Source organism: Pelophylax lessonae, assembly GCF_965119305.1.
Source record: "Pelophylax lessonae genome assembly, chromosome: 2".
NCBI lineage: Eukaryota > Metazoa > Chordata > Amphibia > Anura > Ranidae > Pelophylax > Pelophylax lessonae.
Window position 1 is genome coordinate 733298961 of NC_138769.1, and position 25684 is coordinate 733324644.

The following is a 25684-nucleotide window of genomic DNA, read 5'->3' on the forward strand; positions in this document are numbered from 1 at the left end:
GCGCAATTGTCATTCAAAGTGCAAACAGCTGAAAATTGGCCTGGGCAGGAAGGGGGTGAAAGTGCTACCCATTCCGTTGCTCGGTTTGAACTTCAGCAAGTCGTCTTCACCACGTCTAGATGGCTAAGCACATTGAGTTGCTGCCAGGTGATTGGCTGATTAGCAATTTATGTTACCAATCATTTGAACAGGTGTACCTAATGAAGTGGCCGGCGAGTGCATATGAATGGTTATCATTGGAATAGAAGGGGTAGGACTTGTCCTGCGTCTCTGATGTCCAAAGTCTCATGACAAGTCACACAAGTGTGAATGGGGTGTAAACCAGACTTGTCTCGCACCACAAAACACAAATCCTTCACCACATCATGTTATTCAAAATACATTTGCATTGCCATTCATTGCACTAGCATGCAGTAACAAGGCACAAAGCAGCAGTGTGAACCTTACTACAACCTGTTACTCCCTCTGAAATCACAAACTTTGCAAGTAATTGATTTGTGATATACATATAGAAAATGATTACTATTAGGATGTGAATAGTATTGGGCTAAAGTAAAACCAATATAAATTTGTATTAGTATGTTCTGTTCTCTTTTCTTTTCACAGTTATTTCTTATTTTGATCCTCTTTACCCAGTACCACTGAGGAAGCCATACAGGCGAAACTAGCGTGCAGTAATAAGGCACAAAGCGGCGGGGTGAACTAGGGATAGACCGATTATCAGCAAGGCCGATATATCGGAGGCCGATATGCACTTTCCCCGATATATCGGTATCGGCCCCGGAACTGGCCGATATTGCCGATATTTTTGTGATGTCAGTCTGCCTTCTTAGGCCGCCTCCCTCGTCTTGGACAGCCTCGTCTGGAGTCAGGACTAGTCTCACAGGAGTGTATGACAGCCATACACCCACCCACAGCAGCCCGGCGCCAGCAACCCACATCCACAGGCCCTGTACCAGCCAGTCACAGGCACTGTACCAGCGAGCCAGCCAGCCACAGGCACTGTACCAGCGAGCCAGCCAGCCACCCACAAGCTCTGTACCAGCCAGCCAGTCACCCACAGGCCCTGTACCAGCCAGCCAGTTACCCACAGGCACTGTACCAGCGAGCTAGCCAGCCAACCACAAGCTCTGTACCAACCAGCCAGCCACCCGCAAGCTCTGTACCAGCCAGCCAGTCACCCACAGGCCCTGTACCAGCCAGCCACAGGCACTGTACCAGCCAGCCACAGGCACTGTACCAGCCAGCCACCCACAGTCCCTGTACCAGCCAGCCACAGCCACTGTACCAGCTAGCCACCCACAGGCCCTGTACCAGCCAGCCACAGCCACTGTACCAGCTAGCCACCCACAGGCCCTGTACCAGCCAGCCACAGGCACTGTACCAGAAAGCCACCCACAGTCCATGTACCAGCCGGCCACAGGCACTGTACCAGCCAGCCACCGGCACTGTACAAGCCAGCCACCCACAGGCCCTGTACCAGCCAGCCACAGGCACTGTACCAGCCAGCCACCCACAGCCTCTGTGCCAGCCACCCACCCACCACAGGGTGCCAGCTAGCCATCCACCACAGGGTGCCAGATAGCCAGCCACCCACCACAGGGTGCCAGACAGCCAGCCACCCACCACAGGGTGCCAGACAGCTAGCCACCCACCACAGGGTGCCAGACAGCCAGCCACCCACAGGATCTGGACAAGCCAGCCACCCACAGGCCCTGTACCAGCCAGTCACCCACAGCCCCTGTGCCAGTCACTCACCTACCACAGGGTGCCAGCCAGCCACCCACCACGGGGTGCCAGACAGCCAGCCACCCACCACAATGTGCCAGACAGCCAGCCATCCACCACAGGGAGCCAGCCAGCCACGCACCACAGGGTGCCAGCAAGCCAGCGATCAAGCATTAAACGAAAATTAACATGTTCATTACCAGATTTGTGTCAAAAATTGTCTTTATTTTTCAAAACTTTAAATATACAAAATATCGGCCCACATCGGCCGATACCTATACGTTGTGACCAAAATATCGGTATCAGTATCGGCCCTGAAAAAACATTATCGGTCTATCCCTAGTTTGAAACCTACTACAACCTGCTATTCCCTCTGAAATCACAACCTTTGTAAGTAATTGCTATGTGATATAAATATAGAGAATGAATACTATTAGGATGTGAACAAATAGCATTGGGCTAAAGTAAAACCAATATAAATTTGTATTAGTATGTTGTGTTCTCTATACTTTTCATAGTTATTTCTTATTTTGAGCCCTCTTCACCCAATCCCCTGAGGAAGCCATACAGGCGAAACACGTCGGGAACAGCCCTGCCCTTCGACATGCACATACAGTGAATCTATGGGAGAGGCTGAGCTTTTGCATTGAGGGGGGTGATCCTCTTATGAACTTTATTGTATTACTAAACTATTATGTGTTCTATGTTATATGAATTATTTCTGTTTTGTACTAAATTTTAATCTTTTTTGATATTAATAAAGTAAAAAAAAATCTTTATAAATCTATGAATCTCTCTGTATACTGAGTGGGGTAGTAAAGCATCGGGAAAGCCCCATTTTTGTACACCATAAACCTTACTACAACCCTGTACAGATGTCACGTACCTGGTGGAGGTTGAGCTGTAGAGGGGGCTTCTCTTGCACCTCCTGTCCAACACCCCTGGTAGAGATGACAGGCGGTGTGGGGCACAGAGTGGCATGAGGGCCGGTATAGCAGGTGGCACTGGCTGTGCCTTAGCACCGGATGAGCTCCTGGAACTGGAACTCCATGATGCTGGATGAGGCAGGAGCGTAGCCGAAACACAAGCCAAGGAGTCGTCAACAGCCGGGCAGCGCGGGTGCAGGAACGTGAGATGGAAGCAGTGTCAGGATACCAGCCAAAGTCGGTACACAATCTGGTAGCGAGGTACGCAGGCATTAGGCAGGAGCAAGGTCAATCACAGGTTGGGGTCATGGGTAGGCAGGCAGGAATCCAAAGGGGAGTCAAGGACAAGCCGAGTCAGCACAGATAAACCAGAAGCAGGTCAGGGCACAGGTGAACAGGAACAAGCTGAAAGACCACTCAGCAATGTGCTCCTGTCACTGCTCAGTTTAGATAGGCCATTCGGCGCCAATGCGTGCGCGAACGCGCATGCGCACACACACATTTCTTCCTGTGCACACACTAATGTGCCTGGGCATATGCGCCAACGCCTGTTTGGGTCCAGCTGAACGTCTCTTACAACAGACCTGTATGTGTAATACAATAACTTCAATATGGAACAGCAAATAAGGTAGAGACATGAACGTCTAATACGACGGTCGGAAAACAAAAATTTGGGCGCATTTTTACATCCAGTGAGACGGAACAGAATTTGGTGGAAAGAAGATGGTTAAATAGGTTAGTGATTTCAGCCCACATCGTAAATCGATATCCTGCTGTGATCGGTTCTCACCTCTTTCGGCATCTCTCTGGGGAAGAAGAAATACGGGACGGAGGCCATGGCCACAACACTGGCCGCCACAATGAATCCCATCCACCAGGCTCCAATCCAGCGAGGGTCACTCGGAGTGAGGACAATCTCATCTGCGGAGAGATCGGTGACAATCATCATGCAGTGCATGCGGAAAGTATTCACTTTTTCCACATTTTGTTATCTTACAGCCTTTTACTCCAAAATGGATTAAATTCATTATTTTTCTCAAAATTCTACAAACAATCCCCCATAATGACAACGTAAAAGAAGTTTGTTTGAAATCTTTGCATATTTATTAAAAATGAAAAAGGAAAAAATTCCATGGACATAAGTATTCACACCCTTTGCCATGACACTCAAAACTGAGCTCAGAAGCATCCTGTTTTCACTGAGATGTTTCTACAACTTGATTGGAGTCCACCTGTGGTAAATTCAGTTGATTGGACATGATTTGGGAAGGCACGCACCTGTCTATATAAGGTCCCACAGGTAACTGTCAGGTCACCTGTGGCCAGGTGAAAACTGCACCCCGTTGGAGGCAGGGGTGCACCGCAAGGTAGTGAACCCAATAGCAGACTGCTGCGGATGGACAGAAACGTGAGTCCAAGATTCCCCAGGGCGTGGAGTCTAAGACCCAGCAGGTGTTCACCAGAGCCTCTAGTGGGGAGGATGGACTTGGCTGCAGCTGGGCCCAGGTCGTGGCCCCTGGAGTCCCCCAGGTCACGCTCCGTAGGGAGAGAGGGGAAGCAGCCACTCAGGATACAAGGGATAGTGATGGGTAAGCCGAGGTCAGGGCAACAGGCAGACTAGGGTAACCAAGGGACAGGCCAAAGGTCAGGGTCACAGGAAAACAGGAGTAGTCAGAGACAAGCCAAAGTCGGTACACAGAAAGATAGATCACGCACACGGCAGACAGGAACACGAACTAACAAACAATGTTGAACAGCAAAGCAGACCTGCAGTGCGCTGGTTAATATAGACTTCCTGGAATGGCCTGGGGTGGAGCCAAACAGGGAAGAGAGATGATAAAAGCAGCCAAAATGAAGAGTCTGGCCTCTAATGCAGACATGAGGAAAAGGTAAGCTACCAGACACTATTGCATGTCCATAACAGTAACAGTGCATGTCAGAGCACAAACCAAGCCATGAAGTCCAAGAAATTGTCTGTAGACCTCCGAGACAGGATTGTATGGAGGCACAGATCTGGGGAAGGGTACATAAACATTTCTGCAGCATTGAAGGTCCCAATGAGCACAGTGGCCTCCATCATCTGTAAATGGAAGAAGTTTGGAACCACCAGGACTCTTCCTAGAGCGGGCCGCCCGGCTAAACTGAGCAATTGGGGGAGAACGGCCTTAGTCAGGGAGGTGACCACGAACACAAAGGTCAATCTGATGGAGCTACAGCATTTTTCTGTAGATAGAGGAGAACCTTCTATAAGAACAACAACCATCTCTGCAGCACTCTACCAATCAGGCCTGTATGGTAGAGTGGCCAGACGGAACCCCTTCCTCAGTAAAAGACACATGACAGCCCACCTGGAGTTTTCCAAAAGGCACCTGAAGGACTCTCAGACCATGAAAAAACCAAATTCTCTGGTCTGATGAACTCTTTAAAACTGAATGGTAAGCGTCATGTCTGAAGGAAATCAGGCAGCACTCATCACCTGGCCAATACCATCCCTACAGTGAAGCATGGTGGTGGCAGCAACCTGCTCCAGAGTGCTCTGGACCTGCAGAATAGGGCAAAAGTTTATCTTCTAACAGCACAATACCCCTAAGCACACAGCCAAGAAAACAAATGAGTGGTTACCGGACAACTCTGGGTCCTTGAGTGGCCCAGCCAGAGCCCAAAATTGAACCCGATTGAACACCCCTTAAGAGATCAGAAAATGGCTGTTCACTGATGCTCCCAATCCGACCAGATGAAGCTTGAGAGGTCCTGCAAAGAAGAATGTGAGAAACTGTCCAAAAATAGGTGTGCCAAGCTTGTAGCATCATACTCAAAAAGACTTGAGGCTGTGATTGGTGCCAAAGGTGCTTCACCAAAGTATTGAGCAAAGGGTGTGATACCTATGTACATGGGATTTTTTTTTTTCATTTTTTTTTACCTTTTATTAAATTTGAAAAGATTTCAAACAAACTTCTTTCACGTTGACATTATGGGGGGATTGTTTGTCGATTTTTTAGGAAACGAATGCATTTAATCCATTTTGGAATAAGGCTGTAACACATTTAATCCATTTTGGAATAAGGCTGCAACACATTTCAAGATTTATAGAGATCTCACCTAGTCGACCCCCACAAAATAAGAGATGCTGTTGCCATAATAATCTACAAATCCACAGATACAAGACAAGCATGCAGCCAGGGAAGGGGGATCACCTGCTCTGGATAATTGGAACTGAACTGGATTAAAAGTGATTTAAAGCCCAACTCTTTGTTTTTCTCTCCTATGCTAAAAACTTTCCATTTACTCATTGAGTAATTGCAATAAACAATACAGGAGGAGGTTTCAATCAGACAAAGGGAGCTGGAAACCAAGCTGTGTCTGATTTGCTGTCTTCTAGGGATCCTTTGTCATGCTGTGCTCCCTGTGTTAGCAGAGCTCTGTATGAGCAGAGCTCTATGTCAGTGTGCCCCATGTGAATGGAAATGACTGAGACCTTGAAGCCAGATCAAAGTCACATATGCTGAGCTGTCACTGCCTACAACAAGCAGTTGGAAAGAGTAACCAAAATAGCAGAGACCTCCAATTCACTCCCCATCACATCCTACCCCATCTACTCTGATAGCTGGGCAATGGTTAACACTCATGGCGTACAGGTACTCACTGGCTGGGATCTTGTCTATGTCTACATAGTAACGCAGCATGGCCGACCCCAAGATGAAGGCAACTCCGGGCCCCATCACCGTCACCGCAAAGAGAATTCCTGAAATGTGGAAGAGACACAGAATATTACATGGCTGATTTCTCCAGACTCTCCAGACTACAGACATAAAACTCATATATATTACTGTTCAAGTGGGGTAACCAAGACTATGACCCACAAACACATTGTCCACTCCCCATGGTATACTCAGACAGTCACTAATACAAGTGGTAGAGGATGGATGGATGCCATGGCCATGCTGGTGGCTGGGCATGTCTCCTTTTTCAGATATAAGATTCCTTTCTTATTAAGAACATTGGCAGAAGTCCCATTTTTAACGGTCAGGTGATACTCTACTGGGGGCCACTTCTAACAGGTAAGGGCTTCACTATTACGTGAGCAGTGATGTGTCAGGTCAAACAGGACTGGTCACTGGTAAAAACAGTGATGGGGTAGGGCACAATAAGACACAATCCAACAGGCAATGTGCCACCAAGGTGTGACTGCACTTGTGGCTATATTGCGGGGAAAGTTGGGTGTGGTTTAAAGAGGTATTGTTAATGTTTGCATCAGCTTAGTGTATACATCACACACATATGCCTCAGTCCTTGTTGCTATAAATTGTGACAAAGATTATAGTGCATAGAGTGCACTCGTTGGTAGTATGTAACGTACAATATGGCATACAGAGAGCAATGGTCAGTGGTATTGGAAATACCCCCTCTCCCCCATCATTGGTGGTCAGTGATGGTAAAAAGCCCTTTTCTCCCCCATCATTCATGGCCAGTAGCATGAAAAAGTCCCCTTGTCCCCCATTATTGATGGCCAGTTGTCTATAAAAAGCCCCCTCTCCTCCATCATTGATGGCCAGTGGCATTAAAAAGCCTACCTCTCCCCCATCATTGGTGGACAGTGGCATTAAAAGCCCTTCTCTCCCCCATCAATTATGGTCAGTGGCATGAAGAGGGATTCCCCTGTCCCCCATTATTGTTGGCCAGTGGCAGTAAAAAGCCTTCCTCTACATCATTGATGATCAGTGGCAGAAAGACACCCCCCCCCCCAACATTGGTTCATTAGTGATATTAAAACTCCCCTCCTCCCCATCATTTTTGGTCCTTGGCATTAAAGCCTCCCTGCCCCATATTATTCATGGCCAGTGGCAGTAAAAAGTCCCTTCTCTCCCATCATTGATGGGCAGTGGCAGAAAACAGCCCCCTCTCCTCCATCATTGGTGATCAGTGAAATTAAAAAAGCTCCCCTCTCCTCCATCATTGATGGGCAGTGGCAGAAAACAGCCCCCCTCTCCCCCATCATTGGTGGTCAGTGGAATTAAAAAGCCCCCCTCTCCCCCATTATTGGTGGGCAGTGGCAGTAAAAATCCCCCCTCTCCACCATCACTGGTAATCAATGGCAGTAAAAAGTCCCTTCTTCCTCTCCATTGGTGGTCAGTGACAGTAAAAAAAAAAAAACCTCCTCCCCAACATTGGTGGTCAGTGGCAGTATACATCTCCCCTCTTCCTCATCATTAGTGATCAGTGGGGGTTAAAAACCCTCCCATTCCCCATCATTGGTGGTCAATGGCAGTAAAGGGCACCCCTCTCCTCCATCATTGATATTCAGTGACATTATAAATCCCTCCTCTTCCTCATCGTTAGTGGTCAGTGGCAGTTAATAACCCTTCCGTCCCCCATCATTGGTGATCTGTGGCAGTGAAAAGCCTCCTCTCTCCTATCCCTTATGGTCAGCTGCAGCCACAAACCCCCATCTCCCTCATTATGGATAGTCAGTCAGTGGCAGTAAAAAGCCCCTCTCTCCACCATCACTGGTCATCAGTGGCAGTAAAAAGTCCCCTCTTCCTCTCTTATTGATGGTCAGTGATAGTAAAAATCCCCCCTCTTCCCTATCGTTACTGGTCAGTGACAGTAAAAATCTCCCCCTCTTCCCCAACACTGGTGGTCAGTGGCAGTATAACCCCCCCCCCCCTCTCTCTCATCATTAGTGATCAGTGGCAGTTAAAAACCCTCCCATTCCCCCTCATTGATGGTTTGTGGCAGTAAAAAGCCATCCTTTCCCTTGACATTGGTAGTCAGTTGCAGTAAAAACTTCTCTTCTCCCCGACCATTGGTGGCAAGTGGCAGTAAGAAGCCCTCCCCCTCCATCATTGGTGGCCAGTGGTAGTTAAAAAAACCTCCTCTCCTTCATCATTGGTGGCCAGTGGTAGTAAAACACTCTCCAGCCACCCATCACTGGTGCTCAGAGTACACTTATCTTACAGACGTCTGTGTACCACACCTCTGCATTGCTCTGCTCCTCCTGGCCATGTCACTGCAGACACCATGAATGACCTGGACAAAATAACGGAGTGGGCAACGACATGGCAAATGAGGTTTAATGTGGAGAAGTGTAAGGTTTTGCACTTGGGGACTAGAAACATAAAAGCACAATACACGCTAGGGGGGGGAACCCTTGGGGGAATCAAAAATGGAGAAAGATCTGGGAGTCTTGGTTGATGATAGATTAGGCAATAGCATGCAATGTCAAGCGGCAGCTGCCAAAGCCAGCAGTATATTAGCATGCATAAATGCATAAAGAAGGGGATGTATTCCAGAGATAAGACTATAATCCTTCCACTTTATAAAACTCTGGTCCGACCACATCTGGAGTATTCTGTCCAGTTCTGGTCGCCAGTCCTCAGGAGGGATGTGTTGGAGCTGGAGAGAGTCCAGAGAAGGGCAACTAAACTGATTAGCGGATTGGAGGACCTTAATTATGAAGAGCGTCTGCAATCGCTTGATTTATTCTCCCTGGAGAAGAGACGCCTGAGGGGGGACATGATAGCAATTTATAAATACCTCAATGGGGATCTCAGCTTAGAAAGAAAGCTGTTCAGTCGAAGGGATTGCATGAAGACTCGAGGGCATACAATGCGATTAGAGGAGAAGCGTTTTAACCTCAGGCAATGTGGGGGGTTCTTTACTGTTAGGGCTACAAGATTGTGGAATTCTCTACCACAAGAGGTGGTTTCTGCGGGAAGTATGGTGGCTTTCAAAAGACTCTTAGACGTACATCTCAAGGATCAGAACATTCAGGGCTATGTGAGATGATTACAGCCCCACACACACCTACACAGGTTGAACTGGATGGACTATTGTCTTTATTCAACCATATGTACTATGTAACTATGTAACCATTGTGGAGATCACTCTGTCTACTAATAATTGTACACGTCCAGAGCTGAGTTCTAAACAAGTGTTCAGGTACTTGGGTCGTGGACATGTCCTGGACATGTCCTGGACCTGTAGATCCCCAGGATTGTGTTTAAATCTCGGGACAATTCTATGGGATTCAGGGCAGTTGCAGGGTATCCCTTTAAATAGGGTAGCCACATTTGTTTATCACATATGCAGCCACAGTGGTAGTCCTTTGGTCATCCTTATCTCACTGTTACCAATCAAGATCTGTCTGACTGAAAACAACAGATCCTTCAATATCTCTGCAATGCAATGAAACCCTAAAAATGCTCTTGGTAGCCATGGACCATGTCATCTAAGCTGCCAAGGCGTGGGCACGTGAGGTGCTGATATTCAGGCGAGTTATCAATTTGGATGAGAGGGCCATAGAGAGGCATTCTTTTCTAACTCCTCAATGAGGAACGGTAATTAGTGAGTCAGGGGTAAAAACCTACATAGAGAGATACAAAAAGAGGATTAGATGTTTGAGTTTATTAGGTTCAGGGCAGCCATCAGAAATTTTGGGGCCCCTTACACAGCTTTAGGCCTGGGCCCCTCTGGGCCTGACCACCAACATTCCGCAGGGCAACCCTCTTGCCGTCCCACCAAGTCCGCCCACGGACCATCCCACCGAGTCCTTCAGTGCAACCACTTCTTTTTTAACACTCTTATAACTTAATAAATGAAAATGAATCCAATCCATCAAAGAGACATCCCAATCCAGTAAAAAGACAGCCTCATATATTCAGCAAAGAGACAGTGCAATCCAGCAAAGAGACATCCCTTCAGCTGCATCAGCTTACTCTGCAGCCTCCATGCTTTAGCAATTGCTACTTACTACAACAGCAACAACTTGGTCTCGTTGGTTGGGGCCTTGCTGGCTGGGCCCCTCGGAACGCATGGGCCCCCTACATGTGTATGGGCTGTCCCCCCCTGATGGCTGCCCTGATTAGGTTCATTGAGGTTAATAGTTTATGAAACCAGAAGTGTGACAAAAATCAAATAGAACTGAAAATTAAAGTGACTGATTCTACTAGATATCCCTGCATGCCCACCATGAAATAATGATGTATTATTAATATTACATGACCCTCTTGAAAGGCCCGCAGATTACAAAGTCCACCAAAAAACAAGTAACTAATTCCAAAGCAAAGAAGAAGAGGCCTCTTCCCAAAGAAACTCACGTTTAGAAGAGGGCAGAAGGTTTTCTCTAGTGGCCCCGGTGAGCATCCTCATGCCCCTATCATGTGTCTATTACACTTCTACATCCCCCTCAATTGTCCATTACAGTTCTCAACATTCTCCCAAACTTTTCCTTTTACGTCTCTCTCTATTGTCTCTGTCCATAGCTTCTTTATCCTCTCTCCTCTAACCTCAACTGTCCTTTACAGTTTTCTATCTCTCCCAACTTTCCCTTGCACTTCTCTATACGTCGACCTGTCTGTTACTTTCCTATATCCCCAACAACCCCTTTGTGCCTTACAGTTCTCTACCCCCAACTGTCCCTTACACTTCTTTATCCCCCCCCCACCCCCAAGCTCAACTGTCCCTTACAGTTCTCTATCTATCCCAGCTGTCCCTTCTGCTTCATTATCCCCCCAACCTCAACTGTCCCTTACAGTCCCCAATTTCCTACCTCAACTGTTGCTTAAACTTCTTTATTCCCCCCAACCTCAACTGTCCCTTACAGTCCCCAATTTCCTACCTGAACTGTTGCTTACACTTCTTTATTCCCCCCAACCTCAACTGTCCCTTGCAGTTCTCTATCTACCCCAAGTTTTCCATACACTTCTTTATCCCCCTCACCTTAACTGACTCTTAAACCTCTATCTACCCCAAATCCCCCTTACACTTCTTTATCTCCCCTCACCTCAACTGTTCCTTACAGTTCTCTATCTATTTCAACTGTCCCTTTTACTTTTTTATCCTCCTACCTCAACTGTACCTTACACTTCTTTATCCCCCACCTCAACTCTCCCTTACAGTTCTTTATCTACCCCAACTGTCCCTTAAAGACCTCTATCTCCCCCAATGGTCCCTTACACCTCTTTACCCTCTTCACCCCAACTATCCCTTACACTTCTTTACCCTCTTCACCCCAACTATCCCTTACACTTCTTTACCCTCTTCACCCCAACTGTCCCTTACACCTCTTTACCCTCTTCACCCCAACTATCCCTTACACTTCTTTACCCTCTTCACCCCAACTGTCCCTTACACCTCTTTACCCTCTTCACCCCAACTATCCCTTACACTTCTTTACCCTCTTCATCCCAACTATCCCTTACACTTCTTTTTTCCCCTTCTCACCCCAACTGTCCCTTACACTTCTTTACCTCCTTTAACCCAACTGTCCCTTAAATGTCCCTGTCTACCCCAACTGTCCCTTATACTTTTTTATCCTTTCACCACAACTGTCCCTTACACTGCTTTACCATCTTCACCCCAACTGTCCCTTAAAAAAGACTGTCTACCCCAACTGTCCCTTACACTTTTTTATCCTTTCACCACAACTGTCCCATGCAGTTTCCAATCTTGCCCAACTTTCCCTTGCACTCCTGTATCCTCCCAGCTGTCCATTATCAGCTACTATATATGAGGTTCGGCTCCTGTCAAATGGGCTGAAAGTCCAGCGTTCATACGAAGGGCCGAACAAGCAAAGTTCTACGCAAACCAAATTGAACCGCAAAATCATCCCTACTTAAGAAAGATCATAAATATATTCCTGAGAGAGCAAAGCTATTTATATGTTTATTACATATCCCATCCACATACAAATTTCAGAAAACAATCATATTGAAAGAATACCACTCCATTAAAGGTACATTGATATCTCAAAAACTTAGAGAAGCACCACCCTAACCAAACTTTTCTTACCCTCTTCTGCCATACATCTTACCTATGTATAGAGGCGAGTTCCTCTTACTGGCATAATCGTCAATATACGATATTCCAAATGGCTGGATAGGAACTCCACCTATACCGAGCAGGATCTGGCCGATAAAGAGGATGGACAGAATGTTTCTGTTTTCTTGGCCCCTGTTTATGACACATTGGTCATTGTTGTTGTCCAGATTGGATATATCGGGTTGGCAAACATCAGTTATGTTGCTGTAGACGCCTAAAAAGATGGAAAAATATACAAGGTTGAACGATTTGAATGTCAGCCCCAATCAGCACCCCAACCCACATTGAACCCACATCTGATCCTAGGAAAAGGAGAACCAAAAACCTCCATTGCCACAGGCAACAGGTATAGGCATAGGCAGCAAGGACTGACTGCACTTGGGGTTCTGCTTGCCACAAGTCTATATCTAAAACTACTTAGGCTCTCTACATACTTTAACAACAATAATGGACAAACAGCTAAATAACCTAAATATTTATTCAGAATATCCAGATAGTGGAGGATGTAATGTTGGTGCAGATGATGGATTACATTTGGGTGCAGGTGATGGATGTAATATTAATGCTGTTGATTAAATATTTGTGCAGGTGATGGATGTAATGTTGGTGCGGGTAGTGAACGGAATGTTGGTGCTGGTGGTGGATGAAATGTTGGTGCTGGTAATAGAAGAACTATAGATGCTGGTGGTGAATGGAATGTTGGAACTGGTGGTGGATGATGTGTTGGTGCTGGAAGAACTGTAGGTGCTGGTGGTGGATGGAATGTTGGTGTTAGTAATGGAAGAACTGTAGGTGCTGGTGGTGGATGGAATGTTGGTGTTAGTAATGGAAGAACTGTAGGTGCTGGTGGTGGATGGAATGTTGGTGCTGGTGGCGGATGGAGTATTGGTGGTGATAATGAATGGAATGTTGGTGCTGGTGGTGGAATAAATGTTGGTGCTGGGAGAACTGAAGGTGCTGGTGATGGATTACATATTTGTGCAGGTGATAGATGTAATGTTGATGCTGGTAGTGGATGGAATATTGGTGCTGGTGGTGGATGGAATGTTGTTGCTGGAGGAACTGTAGGTGCTGGTGGAGGATGACATGTTTGTACTGGTGATGGGAAGAACTGTAGGGGCTGGTTATGGATGCAATTTTGGTGCTGGTGATGGAAGAACTATAGGTGGTGGTGGTGGATGTAATGCTGGTGCTGGAACAATTGTAGGTGCTGGTGGTGGATGTAATGTTGGTGTTGATGATAGATGTAATGTTGATGCTGATGATTAATAGAATGTTGGTACTGGTGATGGAAGAACTGCAGGTGCTGATGGTGCATGAAATGTTGGCGTTGTGATAAATTATATGTTTGGTGCTGGTGGTCAATGGATTGTTGGTGCTGGTGGTCGATGGAATGTTGGTGCTGATGATGAATGGAATGGTGGTACTGGTGATGGAAGAACTGTAGGTGCTGATGGTGCATGAAATGATGGTGCTGTGATGAATGATATGTTTGGTGCTGGTGGTCGATGGAATGTTGGTGCTGGTGGTTCATGGAATGTTGGTGCTGGTGGTCGATGGAATGTTCGTGCTGGTGGTGGATGGAATATCAGTGCTGTAGGTGGATTAAATGTTGGTGCTTGTGGTGGATGCCATGTTGGTGCTGGTAATGGAAGAACCGTAGGTGCTGGTGCTGCATGAAATGTTGGCTCTTGTGATGAATATGTTTGGTGCTGATGATTGATGTAATGTGGATGCTGATGATAGATGTTAGGTTGATGCTAATGAAGAATGAAATGTTGGTGAAGGTGATGGATTAAATATGTGTACAGGTGATTTATTAAATGTCACTGCAGGTGATGGATGGAAATGTTGGTGCTGGTGGAGGATGTTATGTTGGTGCTAGTAGTGGATGTAATGTTGCTGCTGGTGGTGGATGTAATGTTGCTGCTGGTGATGGAAGAACTGTAGGTGCTGGTGATGGATTCAGTATTGGTGCTGGTGATGGATGCAATGCTGGTGCTGGTGATGGAAGAACTGTAGGTGCTGTTGGTGTGTGAAATGTTGGCGTTGTGATGAATGATATGTTTGGTGCTGGTGATGGAAGTAATATTGGTGCAGGTGATGGATGTAATGTTGGTGCTGGTGGTGGATGTAATGTTGGTGCTGGTAATGGATGTAATGTTGGTGCTGGTGATGGATGTAATGTTGGTGCTGGTAATGGATGTAATGTTGGTGCAGGTGGTGGATTAAATGTTGGTGCAGGTGGTGGATATAATATTGGTACAGGTGGAGGATGGTATGTTGGTGCTGGGGATGGATGTAATGTTGGTGCTGGTAATGGATGTAATGTTGCTGCTGTTAATGGATGTAATGTTGGTGCTGGTAATGGATGTAATGTTGGTGCTGGTGATGGATGTAATGTTGGTGCTGGTAATGGATGTAATGTTGGTGCTGGTGATGGATGTAATGTTGGTGCTGGTAATGGATGTAATGTTGGTGCTGGTAATGGATGTAATGTTGGTACTGGTGATGGATGTAATGTTGGTGCTGGTGGTGGATGTAATGTTGGTGCTGGTGATGGATGTAATGTTGGTGCAGGCGGTGGATGTAATATTGGTGCTGGTGATGGATGTAATGTTGGTGCTGGTAACGGATGTAATGTTGGTGCTGGTGATGGATGTAATGTTGGTGCTGGTGATGGATGTACTGTTGGTACTGGTGGTGGATGTAATGTTGGTGCCGGTAATGGATGTAATGTTGGTGCTAGTGGTGGATGTAATATTGGTGGTGGTGATTGAAGTAATGTTGGTGCTGGTGATAGATGTAATATTGATACAGGCATTGGATTTAATGTGTGTGCAAGTAATGGATGTAATGTTGGTGGTGGTGGTGGACAAAATGTTGGTGCTGGTGGTGATTGATATATTTTTTACTCTTGGTGGATTAAATGTTGGTGGTGGATGTTATGTTAATGCTGGTGGGGGATGTCATGTTGGTGCTAGTGATGAATTAAATATTTGTGTTGGTGGTGGGTATAATGTTGGTGCTGGTGGTGGATGAAATATTTGTGCTGGCTGGTGATGGATGAAATTTTGGTACTGGTGGTGGATGAAATAATTGTGCAGCTGGTGGGTGGTGGAAGAAATAATTGTGCAGCTGGTGTATGGTGGATGAAATAATTGTGCAGGTGATCGATGAACTGTTGGTGCTGGTGGTACGACATTGCTAGTACTGGTAGCACACTTGCCAAAAACCTTACATTTTTCCTGGAGACAAATTCCCCCCAAAGCACTGGGGATATCCAGCTATTATATCTTGAGATGCTTCTACTTGGCTTTGCACCAAGCAACTTTTAAAATTTAGTACATGTTGCTAGAAGAGCACCAAAGTTTTATGACCGGTGAGAACACAAGGACACTTACTGGCATGGGACTTGTCATACTCATACTGTCCCATTATAAAGTGAGGTAGACACATGATGAATCCAGCAATGCAGACAACCAAAGCGCCAAAACCAATGAAGCGAGGCCGGTGCACCCGACTGCCAAAGTAGCTGACAAACACAATGAGAATCGTATTTCCGATCTGAAACAAGAAGACGTTAGAAGGGTTAATGGCGTGGTCACATCTGCTCAGTTCCCTCCCAAATCGCTCCAATGGTCCTCTTGGTTTTATTTTTCTTCAGCAGCTGAATTGGAAGTTAGACATCACTTCCCCAAAGCTGGGTTCTAATCAAAGTGAAACTTGCCAAAACCTTTGTTTGCGTGTTTTGAATAATGTGTGAGAGATTTAGAACCATATACTCCTGAAGAAGCGGCTATCCACCATAACATGTAGGGAAAATACTTGACTACTCCTGCCTGTCGGATCCTATGCAATGTATTTTATTATATTTATTTGCCTTCATTTATTTATGAGTTTATGATTTTTTTGTAATTTAGCACTGTTTTTTGCACACTCATTTATATTATTCGTGCTTGAGCACCTGCTGGACTTTAGGATGTCAATCCTTTTACGGCAGCAGTATGCATATATGTGATAGCAGGGCACGTGGGCCTTAACGCCCAGCCCCATATATATTTGTTGCTGTCTTGTTCAAGGGCAGGGATCTCTTTCTAAACAAAGGGCCAGTTTATTGTCCTTCAGACTTTTGGGGGGCTGAACTGTGACCAGCGGAAGTGGACCGTTTCCTGGCATCAATGGAACTAAACATCACTACATTAGGTATTAGTGGAAGGAATAATGTCCCATTGTTGGGTGTCATCACTACATTAGGTATTAGTGGGAGGAATGTTGGTGTTTGTAATGGAATTGCAACCGCGCAATGCGCATGTGTGCTTCCGTCAGAATACCGCTTCCTTCAGTCTTGAACATAGATATCAGATATTACAGCGCCCCATACAAAACTAGCTGGAACTTAGCTTGTATAGATCTGGAACATTCATTAAAAAAACTCATACACACTATATCCGACAAAGGAGGACCTCCCCCTCCTGATCAGATTACCCCACCGGGTCAGGTGCCTGATTACATTATCATATGCCGATGAAATTGTGTACAGAAATATAATTAACCTGAACTAATTATCTAGCCACCTGGACAGAAACAATATGTGAATGAGAATCCACAACTAGACAATGTTATAATTAACATGTTAATTAACTCAGCACCGCAACAAGGCTAAAACAAAATACATTGCGCATTATCCTACGCATATGTGGTAAGAAAAATCAGCGCAACTAAACTGAAAACAATATCGATCAAATTATAAATAAGTAACCGTAGTGCGAACAAGCAGCTGCTATATCAACTATGCTTTTCACTGCAAAACCAAAAATCAAATTATATCAAAGGTAAAGCGCTACTTAGTGCCTAGCATCAATATCACTGTGCAAATAAGCAAAATATAAGGTGCATGCAAATAATCAAAGTGCCAATGTGCAAAATGATCACAAAGTGCAAAGCATAAATGGTTCTTCTCATAAAGTGCAAATAAGTGTCCATATAAAATGTCTCAATCCATTCATTTAGCTTCTTTGACCCTTTGCAAAATTTGGCTGAAGAGTGTGCTTGAAAGTGCTAGTGCTTCCACCACCACCACCTAAAGATGGCCTCTCACCTTAAAGTTAGACCCGTGTTTTACAACCAGGTCTAAGTAAGCAGTTCCCCTGAGGGGTAAAGGTCACTCCACTACAGGCAACATTCCTTGGAAGTTTATGATGGTGACTCTCAGGCAAACCTGTTGACCACCAGAGCTTGCTGTGTGTATATTTATTATACCATGTGTGGAGTTCCTATATGATATAGAGGAATATACCTGGTTACCTGGTCTTTGGAGGAGGTGATCCATTGGAATCATTGCTTTAGCGTATGCGGCCGTTCCATTAAGTTGGAGGCCCGAGCTTCTGGTAAGCTGCCATTTTGCTACTTATATTCCACGGGTGCACTCCTGCCTCTATTTCTGGATTCTAGTCTTCGGGTCTATCATCACCTCTCTGGGACTTTTATTACCACTTACTAATAATTTTTGGAACACATTTGATGGACTTCTTTGTTCACTGTGTATCTTATGTCATTGGATACTTCACTTTGATATATTGGTTACACCATATTGGATAGCGCTGCACTATTTTTTGCCTTATATTGTCAATCTTACTATTGATCAAGTGTTTTTCAGCTGCTTTCACATTTATTCACTTTTTGCTTACTTGTTTATTCACTATTAGCGCAGGATTTTTTGTGTTTTATTTAACACTCCTTGGAACCTCTTGATGGACCGGGCTTAATATCACCTCAGATCACTCATGGCATCACCCGATGTACTTATAAAAGCTTACACTCACATGGGGTTGCACATTTAAGCTGTGCGGGCTTGTCTCACAAAAATATTAGGAGCTGGCTGCCGAGTTTCCGTCTGCCCAGAAGTCTCCGCCCCTATACGCATTGCGTCACACGTCCAAAATGCTCAACTTCTTCTAGACCCCTCCTGAAGAAGTTGAGCGTCTTGGATATGTGACGCAACGCGTATGGGGGCGGAGACTTCCGGAGTGATCCGAGGTGAATATTAAGCACGGTCCATCAAAAGGTTCCAAGGAGTGTTGCCTGTAGTGGGGTGGCCTTTACCCCTCAAGGGAACTGCTTACTTAGACCTGGTGGTAAAACACGGGTCTAACTTTAAGGTGAGAGGCCATCTTTAGGTGGTGGTGGTGGTGGAAGCACTAGCACTTTCAAGCACCCTCTTCAGCCAAATTTTGCACAGGGCGGAAGAAGCTATATGAATGGATTGAGACACTTTATATATATACACTTATTTGCACTTTATGAGAAAGAACCATTTATGCTTTGCACTTTGTGAATATTTTCCACATTGGTCTTTGATTATTTGCATGCACCTTATATTTTGCTTATTTGCACAGTGATATTGATGTTAGGCACTAAGTAGTGCTGTAGCTTTGATATACTTTTCCTACGTATAAACAAAGAACACCTTATTAAACAGACAATAGCAGGAGACCACCAGTAACAGACTGTCCGTCTCCTACATTGAAGAACCTGGAATCCCCATCCAAGTAATGCCTCGACCATTCAGAAGTCAAAGACTTCATGGCAACGGTCTACAACAGTCTATGAGGCAAAGCTCATACAATTCTATCATTCTGATACAGTGGAATGAATGTATCCTAGGTTTCTTGAGGGATATTGTGGACAAATATCACTGTCCCATTTAAAGCAATCAAAACCACATTCTTGGTGTCCACCAAGTAGTTGTCCTTTATTTTCTTCGTCACCCTGTGCTCCTAATGGACACAGGGTAACTCACACATAAGAGGGGCCTAGGGAGCTAAGAGAGGGATTTCTCAACCTCTCGAAGGTAAGCTGGTTTCATGGACCTCCCAACCAAAGTGACTCCCGTCACAGTGTCAATGGGAGAAATGGTGCACCATTGTTGATGTCAGTTGGCTTATTAGTGTCTCATATCAATGGGAGGAATATGCCCCAAGGGCCTGATAAAGGCACGCAAAAGGGCCACATCTGGCCCATGGGCCTGTAGTTTGGAGACCACTATTCCAGGGGCTCTCCTTTGGCTCCCCATAGAAGTGTGATCAAGCTGGTATAGAAAGCTTATGTTCCACTACCGATGATTGCTTTTGATGATGTCAGCACTGTACAGCCAATCACAGTGCCCCATGATGGGTAGCTCTTCTACCAGCCAGCCCATTTAAAGCTTTGGCTCCAGCTGGCATTAGGGTTTTAAAGTTTATCCAAATCCAAAAAATAAAATGTATTTATTTGCAGCTTACCATTACATAGATTTGGTGGTTCCATGATACCCGAGGCTGGTAGGAAGGCTCCCAGTCATGCGTCACTCTTATTGGCTGCACAGTGCTGACATCATCAACAGCCTGTCCTACCGGCTCCTGGTCATCAGTAGTTGACCATGGACTGTCTATAACAGCTCGGTCACTGTACTGTATCTATGGAGGAGGAATGTTGTCACCTTAGGACAGGACTACAGAAGACCTCTCTTCCCTTGTCACCTATTGGGGGAGGTGTTCTGTAGTCCAAATAGAAAACTGGGAACAATATAGGAGCAGCAAAGAGAGCACAGGAAGTTAGGAGCTCACTGGCAGGATTATGGCAGGATCAACAGGTATAATTTTACACTTCGCTAACAGATTTAGCAAAACACTTTTAATGGTATATTGAACAGACCAAAAAGAGCAAATCAAAGGAGTAAATTGTTAAGACTTACATACACTTTAATCTGCCTGATCAGGCTGAGAGAATTGGTTGGCGTAAGTCTAAACCCATGGTAAATCTGGCCAGTCACTCCAAGTGGAGGGTTACTATGACGGCTCTCACAACCCGCATATCTTTCTTCTAGTGTTTTGCTGCATAATACATACTCATTTTTTATTATTATTATTATTATTATTATTATTATTATTATTATTATTAATATTATTGTCATTAACATTGTTGTCATAATGATAACTATTAGTGCCACTATTATTTATTTATTTTTATTATTATTTTAATTTTATATTCAATTTTAATATCAATAATAACAATAATAGCAACAATAATAAAAATCATAACACTAAAAAATATCAATAATAACAATAGTTATATTATTATTATTATTATTATTATTATTATTATTATTATTATTATTATTATTATTAACAATAATAACAATAACAATAATAATAACAACAACAACAACAACAATAGTGTTATTATTATTATTATTACTATTACTATTGTTATTATTATTATTATTATTATTATTATTATTATTATTATTATTGTTGTTATTATTACTATTGTTGTTATTATTATTAATAATAATGAAAACAATTGTATTAATAATAATAATAATAATAATAATAATAATAATAATAATAATAATAATATAAATAATAATAAATATTATTTTTATAATTATTGATAATTTGCCATTATTATTGCTATTATTATTATTATTATTATTATTATTATTATTGTTGTTATTATTACTATTGTTGTTAGTATTATTATTTTTATTATTATTATTAATAATTAAAACAATTGTAATAATAACAACAACAACAACAATAATAATAATAATAATAATAATAATAATAATAATAATAATAATAATAATAATAATAATAACAATAATAACAACAATAATAACAATATAAATAATAATAAATATTATTTTTATAATTATTGATAATTTTCCATTATTATTGTTATTATTACTATTGTTATTATTATTATTATTATTGTTATTATTACTATTGTTGTTAGTATTATTATTTGTATTATTATTATTATTAATAATGAAAACAATTGTAATAATAATAATAATAATAATAATAATAATATTAATAATAACAATAATAACAACAATAATAACAATATAAATAATAATAATAAATATTATTTTTTATAATTATTGATAATTTGCCATTATTATTGCTATTATTATTATTATTATTATTATTATTATTATTATTATTATTATTATTATTATTATTATTATAGTAATACTATAATAATAATTATAATTAAAATTAATAAAATTATTGTCGGCATTATTGCTATTATTATTGTTATTATTATTATACATTTTATTGTTAGTATTATTATTACTTTTACCTATTCAGTAGAAATTGCATTTACCAGCTCCGTAAGATTTATTTTACATTTTGGCAATCCATTGAAAATTCCCCTCTGATATTTAATTTTTATCATTTTTATCAGTTTGGATGAAGCTGATTGGTTACCTCATTGAAGGATGACAGAATGCCTGATGTTTGACTGGACAAGCCGAAACGTTTCTCAATGGTCGATATGGTGCTCCTCAGGTATCCGGTCAGGAGGAGTTGAGACAGCTGAAGAATTCCATGGCAAAACACGAAGACCTGGGATTAAAATACGTCATATCATAAATATTATGTTCCAGCAGTAGAGCTTAGGTGTAGAAAGCAAGATGAGAGCAAGCACCCTTCTCAATGCTATCCAGCAAACACTGCAACTGTGCTGAAATCTGAACGTTCATTTCATTTACCTACACATACATCCTAAAAAATTGAACAAAGTACTGTGGACATAAGGTTTGTTCCTCTCCCCCCATTGCTGACCCCCCCCCCCCCACTATCCCGAGTGCTGCTCCCCTCCCACCCGTGCTGTTGCTCCCCCAACCCCTTTTTTGGATACTGCTCTCCCCCCATACGGGATGGTGCTCCCCCTGACACTATTGTCAGCAGATCCTGGCTGTAAAAATGACAGCCAGGACTTGCTCTTTATCACAGCTGCAGCCACTGCTAGGCAAATTGAAGCTTCTAAATAATATTCAGAAGACTTATTGAGAAACACAATGTAACAATTTTACAATTTATTTACTTTGTTTCATTCATGTGCAGATCAACATCATTTTTAACCACTTATACACCCACCGGCCACTTTATTAGGTACACCTGTTCAATTACTTGGTATACCAAATTGCTAATCAGCCAATCACATGGCAGCAACTCAAAGCATTTAGGCATCTAGATGTGGTGAAGACGATTTGCTGAAGTTCAAATCGAGCATCAGAATGAGGAAGAAAGGGGATTTAGGTGACTTTGACTGTGGCACGGTTGTTGGTGCCAGACAGGCTGGTCTGAGTATTGGACACAGCCGACCACATAGGTAAAGAGCCATAGCCAAGATCGGGGTCCTGGGACACAGCGCGCCAGCAAATCGCCAGGCTGTGCGCCCCCAGAAGCACGCCATCCTGGTTAAACTGAGCGCCGTCCCAGAATGAGAGCCACACCGCCATGCCGCCATTTGATGTCGGGCGGGCAGGAAGTGCCAATACTGGCACTCCGCTCCTACTTGTAAAAATCATCATTTTTTTTTGCTAGAAAATTACTCAGAACCCCCAAACATTATATATGTTTTTTTTAGCAGAGGCCCTAGAGAATGAAATGGCGGTCATTGCAACTTTTTAAGTCACACTGTATTTGCGCAGCTATTTTTCAAACATGTTGTTTTTGGAAAAAAAACAGTTTCATGAATTAAAAAAAACAAAACGCTAAAGTTAGCCCAATTTTCTTGTATAATGTGAAAGATAATGTTACGCCGAGTAAATAGATGCCCAACATGTCACGCTTTAAAATTGCGCACATTAATCGAATGGCGCCAAACTTTGGTACTTAAAAATCTCCATAAGCAATGCTTTAAAAAAATATTTACACGTTACCTGTTTAGAGTTACAGAGGAGGTCTAGGGCTAGAATTATTGCTCTCCCTCTAACGTTCGCGGCGAACACCTTTACATATGTGAGCATGATGTACGTATGCGTTCGCTTCTGCATGCGGGGACGGGGGCATTTTAATTTTTTTTATTATTATTTTTATTTTTTTTACACTCTCCCTTTTATTTATTTTTTTTTTTACTTTTTTTTTTTTTTTTTTTTTACACTTTCCCTTTTATTTATTTATTTTTTTTTTTTTTAACACATTTATTCCTATTTACAAGGAATGTAAACATCCCTTGCAATAAGAATAGTGCATGACAGGTCCTCTTTATGGAGAAATCTGGGGTCAATAACATCTCAGATCTCTCCTACAGGCTGGAAAGCCTAAAATAAAAAAAAAAAACACAATCTCGGATGTCCAGCCAAGATCATGGCAGTATTTACTGCCAGGCTGGGTGTGACGTCATAACGTCGCGCTCAGGCCTCTGAGAGTCATAGAGACTGCCGAGGACCATCTGGTCTTAGGTATTCCCTATGATGTATAGCGCATACTCAGACTGGTCTGAGGTGGTAAGCGGGGTCCCCCAAGGCTCAGTCCTGGGACCAACCTTGCTCGATTTGTTCATAAACAGCATTGAGGACGGGATCAGTAGTTCGATATCAGTTTTTGCAGATGACACAAAATTAGGCAGGGCAATAACTGCACAGCATGAAGCAGATATCCTACAGAATGCCCTGGACAAAATAACGGAGTGGGCAGCGACATGGCAAATGAGGTTTAATGTGGAGAAGTGTAAGGTTTTGCACTTGGGGACTAAAAACATAAAAGCACAATACACGTTAGGAGGGGAACCCTTGGGGGAATCAAAAATGGAGAAAGATCTGGGAGTCTTGGTAGATGATAGACTAGGCAATAGCATGCAATGTCAAGCAGCAGCTGCCAAAGCCGGCAGAATATTAGCATGCATAAAGAAAGGGATGTATTCCAGAGATAAGGCTATAATCCTTCCACTTTATAAAACTCTGGTCCGACCGCACCTGGAGTATTCTGTCCAGTTCTGGTCGCCAGTCCTCAGGAGGGATGTGTTGGAGCTGGAGAGAGTCCAGAGAAGGGCAACTAAACTAATTAGGGAATTGGAGGACCTTAATTATGAGGAGCGTCTGCAATCGCTTAATTTATTCTCCCTGGAGAAGAGACGCCTGAGAGGGGACATGATAGCAATTTATAAATACCTCAATGGTAATCTCAGCTTAGAAAAAAAGCTGTTCAGTCGAAGGGATTGCATGAGGACTCGAGGGCATACAATGCGATTAGAGGAGAGTCGTTTTAACCTCAGGCAACGCAGGGGGTTCTTTACTTTTAGGGCTACAGGATTGTGGGATTCTCTACCACAAGCGGTGGTTTCTGTGGGTAGTATGGTGGCTTTCAAAAGACTCTTAGACATACATCTCAAGGATCAGAACATTCAGGGGTATGAGAGATGATTACGGCCACACACACCTACACAGGTTGAACTGGATGGACTATTGCCTTTATTCAACCTCAACTACTATGTAACTATGTAACTATGTACATCCGCCAGTGGCAGATTTTTTCTCTGGTTGGGCGAGCCTGTAGAAGCACCGGAGGGCGGCGGGAGGGGACGTCCTCCCCTCCCTTCGCCTTCCACGGCTCTGCCCAGGATCCCCATCCTACCAGGGGACCTGAGCAACCAGCCGCCACATCCACCGGCTGGTTGGAGTCCCAAACAAAGCTGGATTCGGCTTTGATCGGGTCTCCGATGTATTAACCCGGAAGCTATGATTGTTCTTACGGTGCAGGGAATCGCTGGCTAAAAAAATATCTGTGGAAGCAGCTGTCTTTCTGCAAAAGTCCAACATAACCTCTGTCGAGTTATAAAGCTCTACAACCAGCAGGGAGCATGAGCTTTGCCCAAAATTACTAGGGGATGTGTCCGACCCCTGCAGAGAGACTGCTCTTTTCACACATAGAGCAAAGGGTCCTAATCTGCAGCATGCTGGCAGGGGACAGGCTTTTGTACTCAGGTTGTGGCTGCTTTGTAAAGGAAATTAGCTGTAAAACTTCACTCACTGCACTGCGTCAGTCACAAACTACATAGAAAAGCCTGTCCTCTGTCAGAATACTGCAGTAAAGGACCCTACAAACTGCATAGAAAAGCCTGTCCCCTGCCAGCATACTGCAGTAAAGGACGCTTTTTCTCTGTGTAGAAGCAATGTCCTCTCTGTAGAGGTCCAACACAACCCGCCACAGAGCTAGAGCTCTCCAATCAGCAGGGAGCATTAGCTCTCCCATTTTCAGCAGGGGGGGGGGGGGTGTCTGACCTCTGCTGAGAGACCACTCCTTCCACACAGAGCAAAGGGTCCTTCTCTGCTGGCAGGGGGCAGGCTTTTCTACTTAGGCTGTGGCTGCTTTATAAAGAAAACTTTCTGTCTTCCTGACACAGCTGATCAGCTGCAATCCCATGGGGTGAAGAGT

At 43.6% G+C, this 25684-nt stretch overlaps 1 protein-coding gene across 1 annotated transcript in view; it reads right to left on the minus strand.

Moving 5' to 3' along the window:
* The window catches only part of LOC309547573 (solute carrier organic anion transporter family member 2B1-like), a gene marked incomplete at both ends in the record, with an annotated part of 123255 nt that overhangs the window by 69412 nt on the left and 28159 nt on the right, over window positions 1–25684 (minus strand). The window contains 5 exon segments of the mRNA XM_082247444.1: window positions 3445–3575; window positions 6298–6396; window positions 12466–12687; window positions 15878–16040; window positions 21731–21868. Of these exon segments, the coding sequence (XP_082103570.1) occupies window positions 3445–3575; window positions 6298–6396; window positions 12466–12687; window positions 15878–16040; window positions 21731–21868 (753 nt within the window).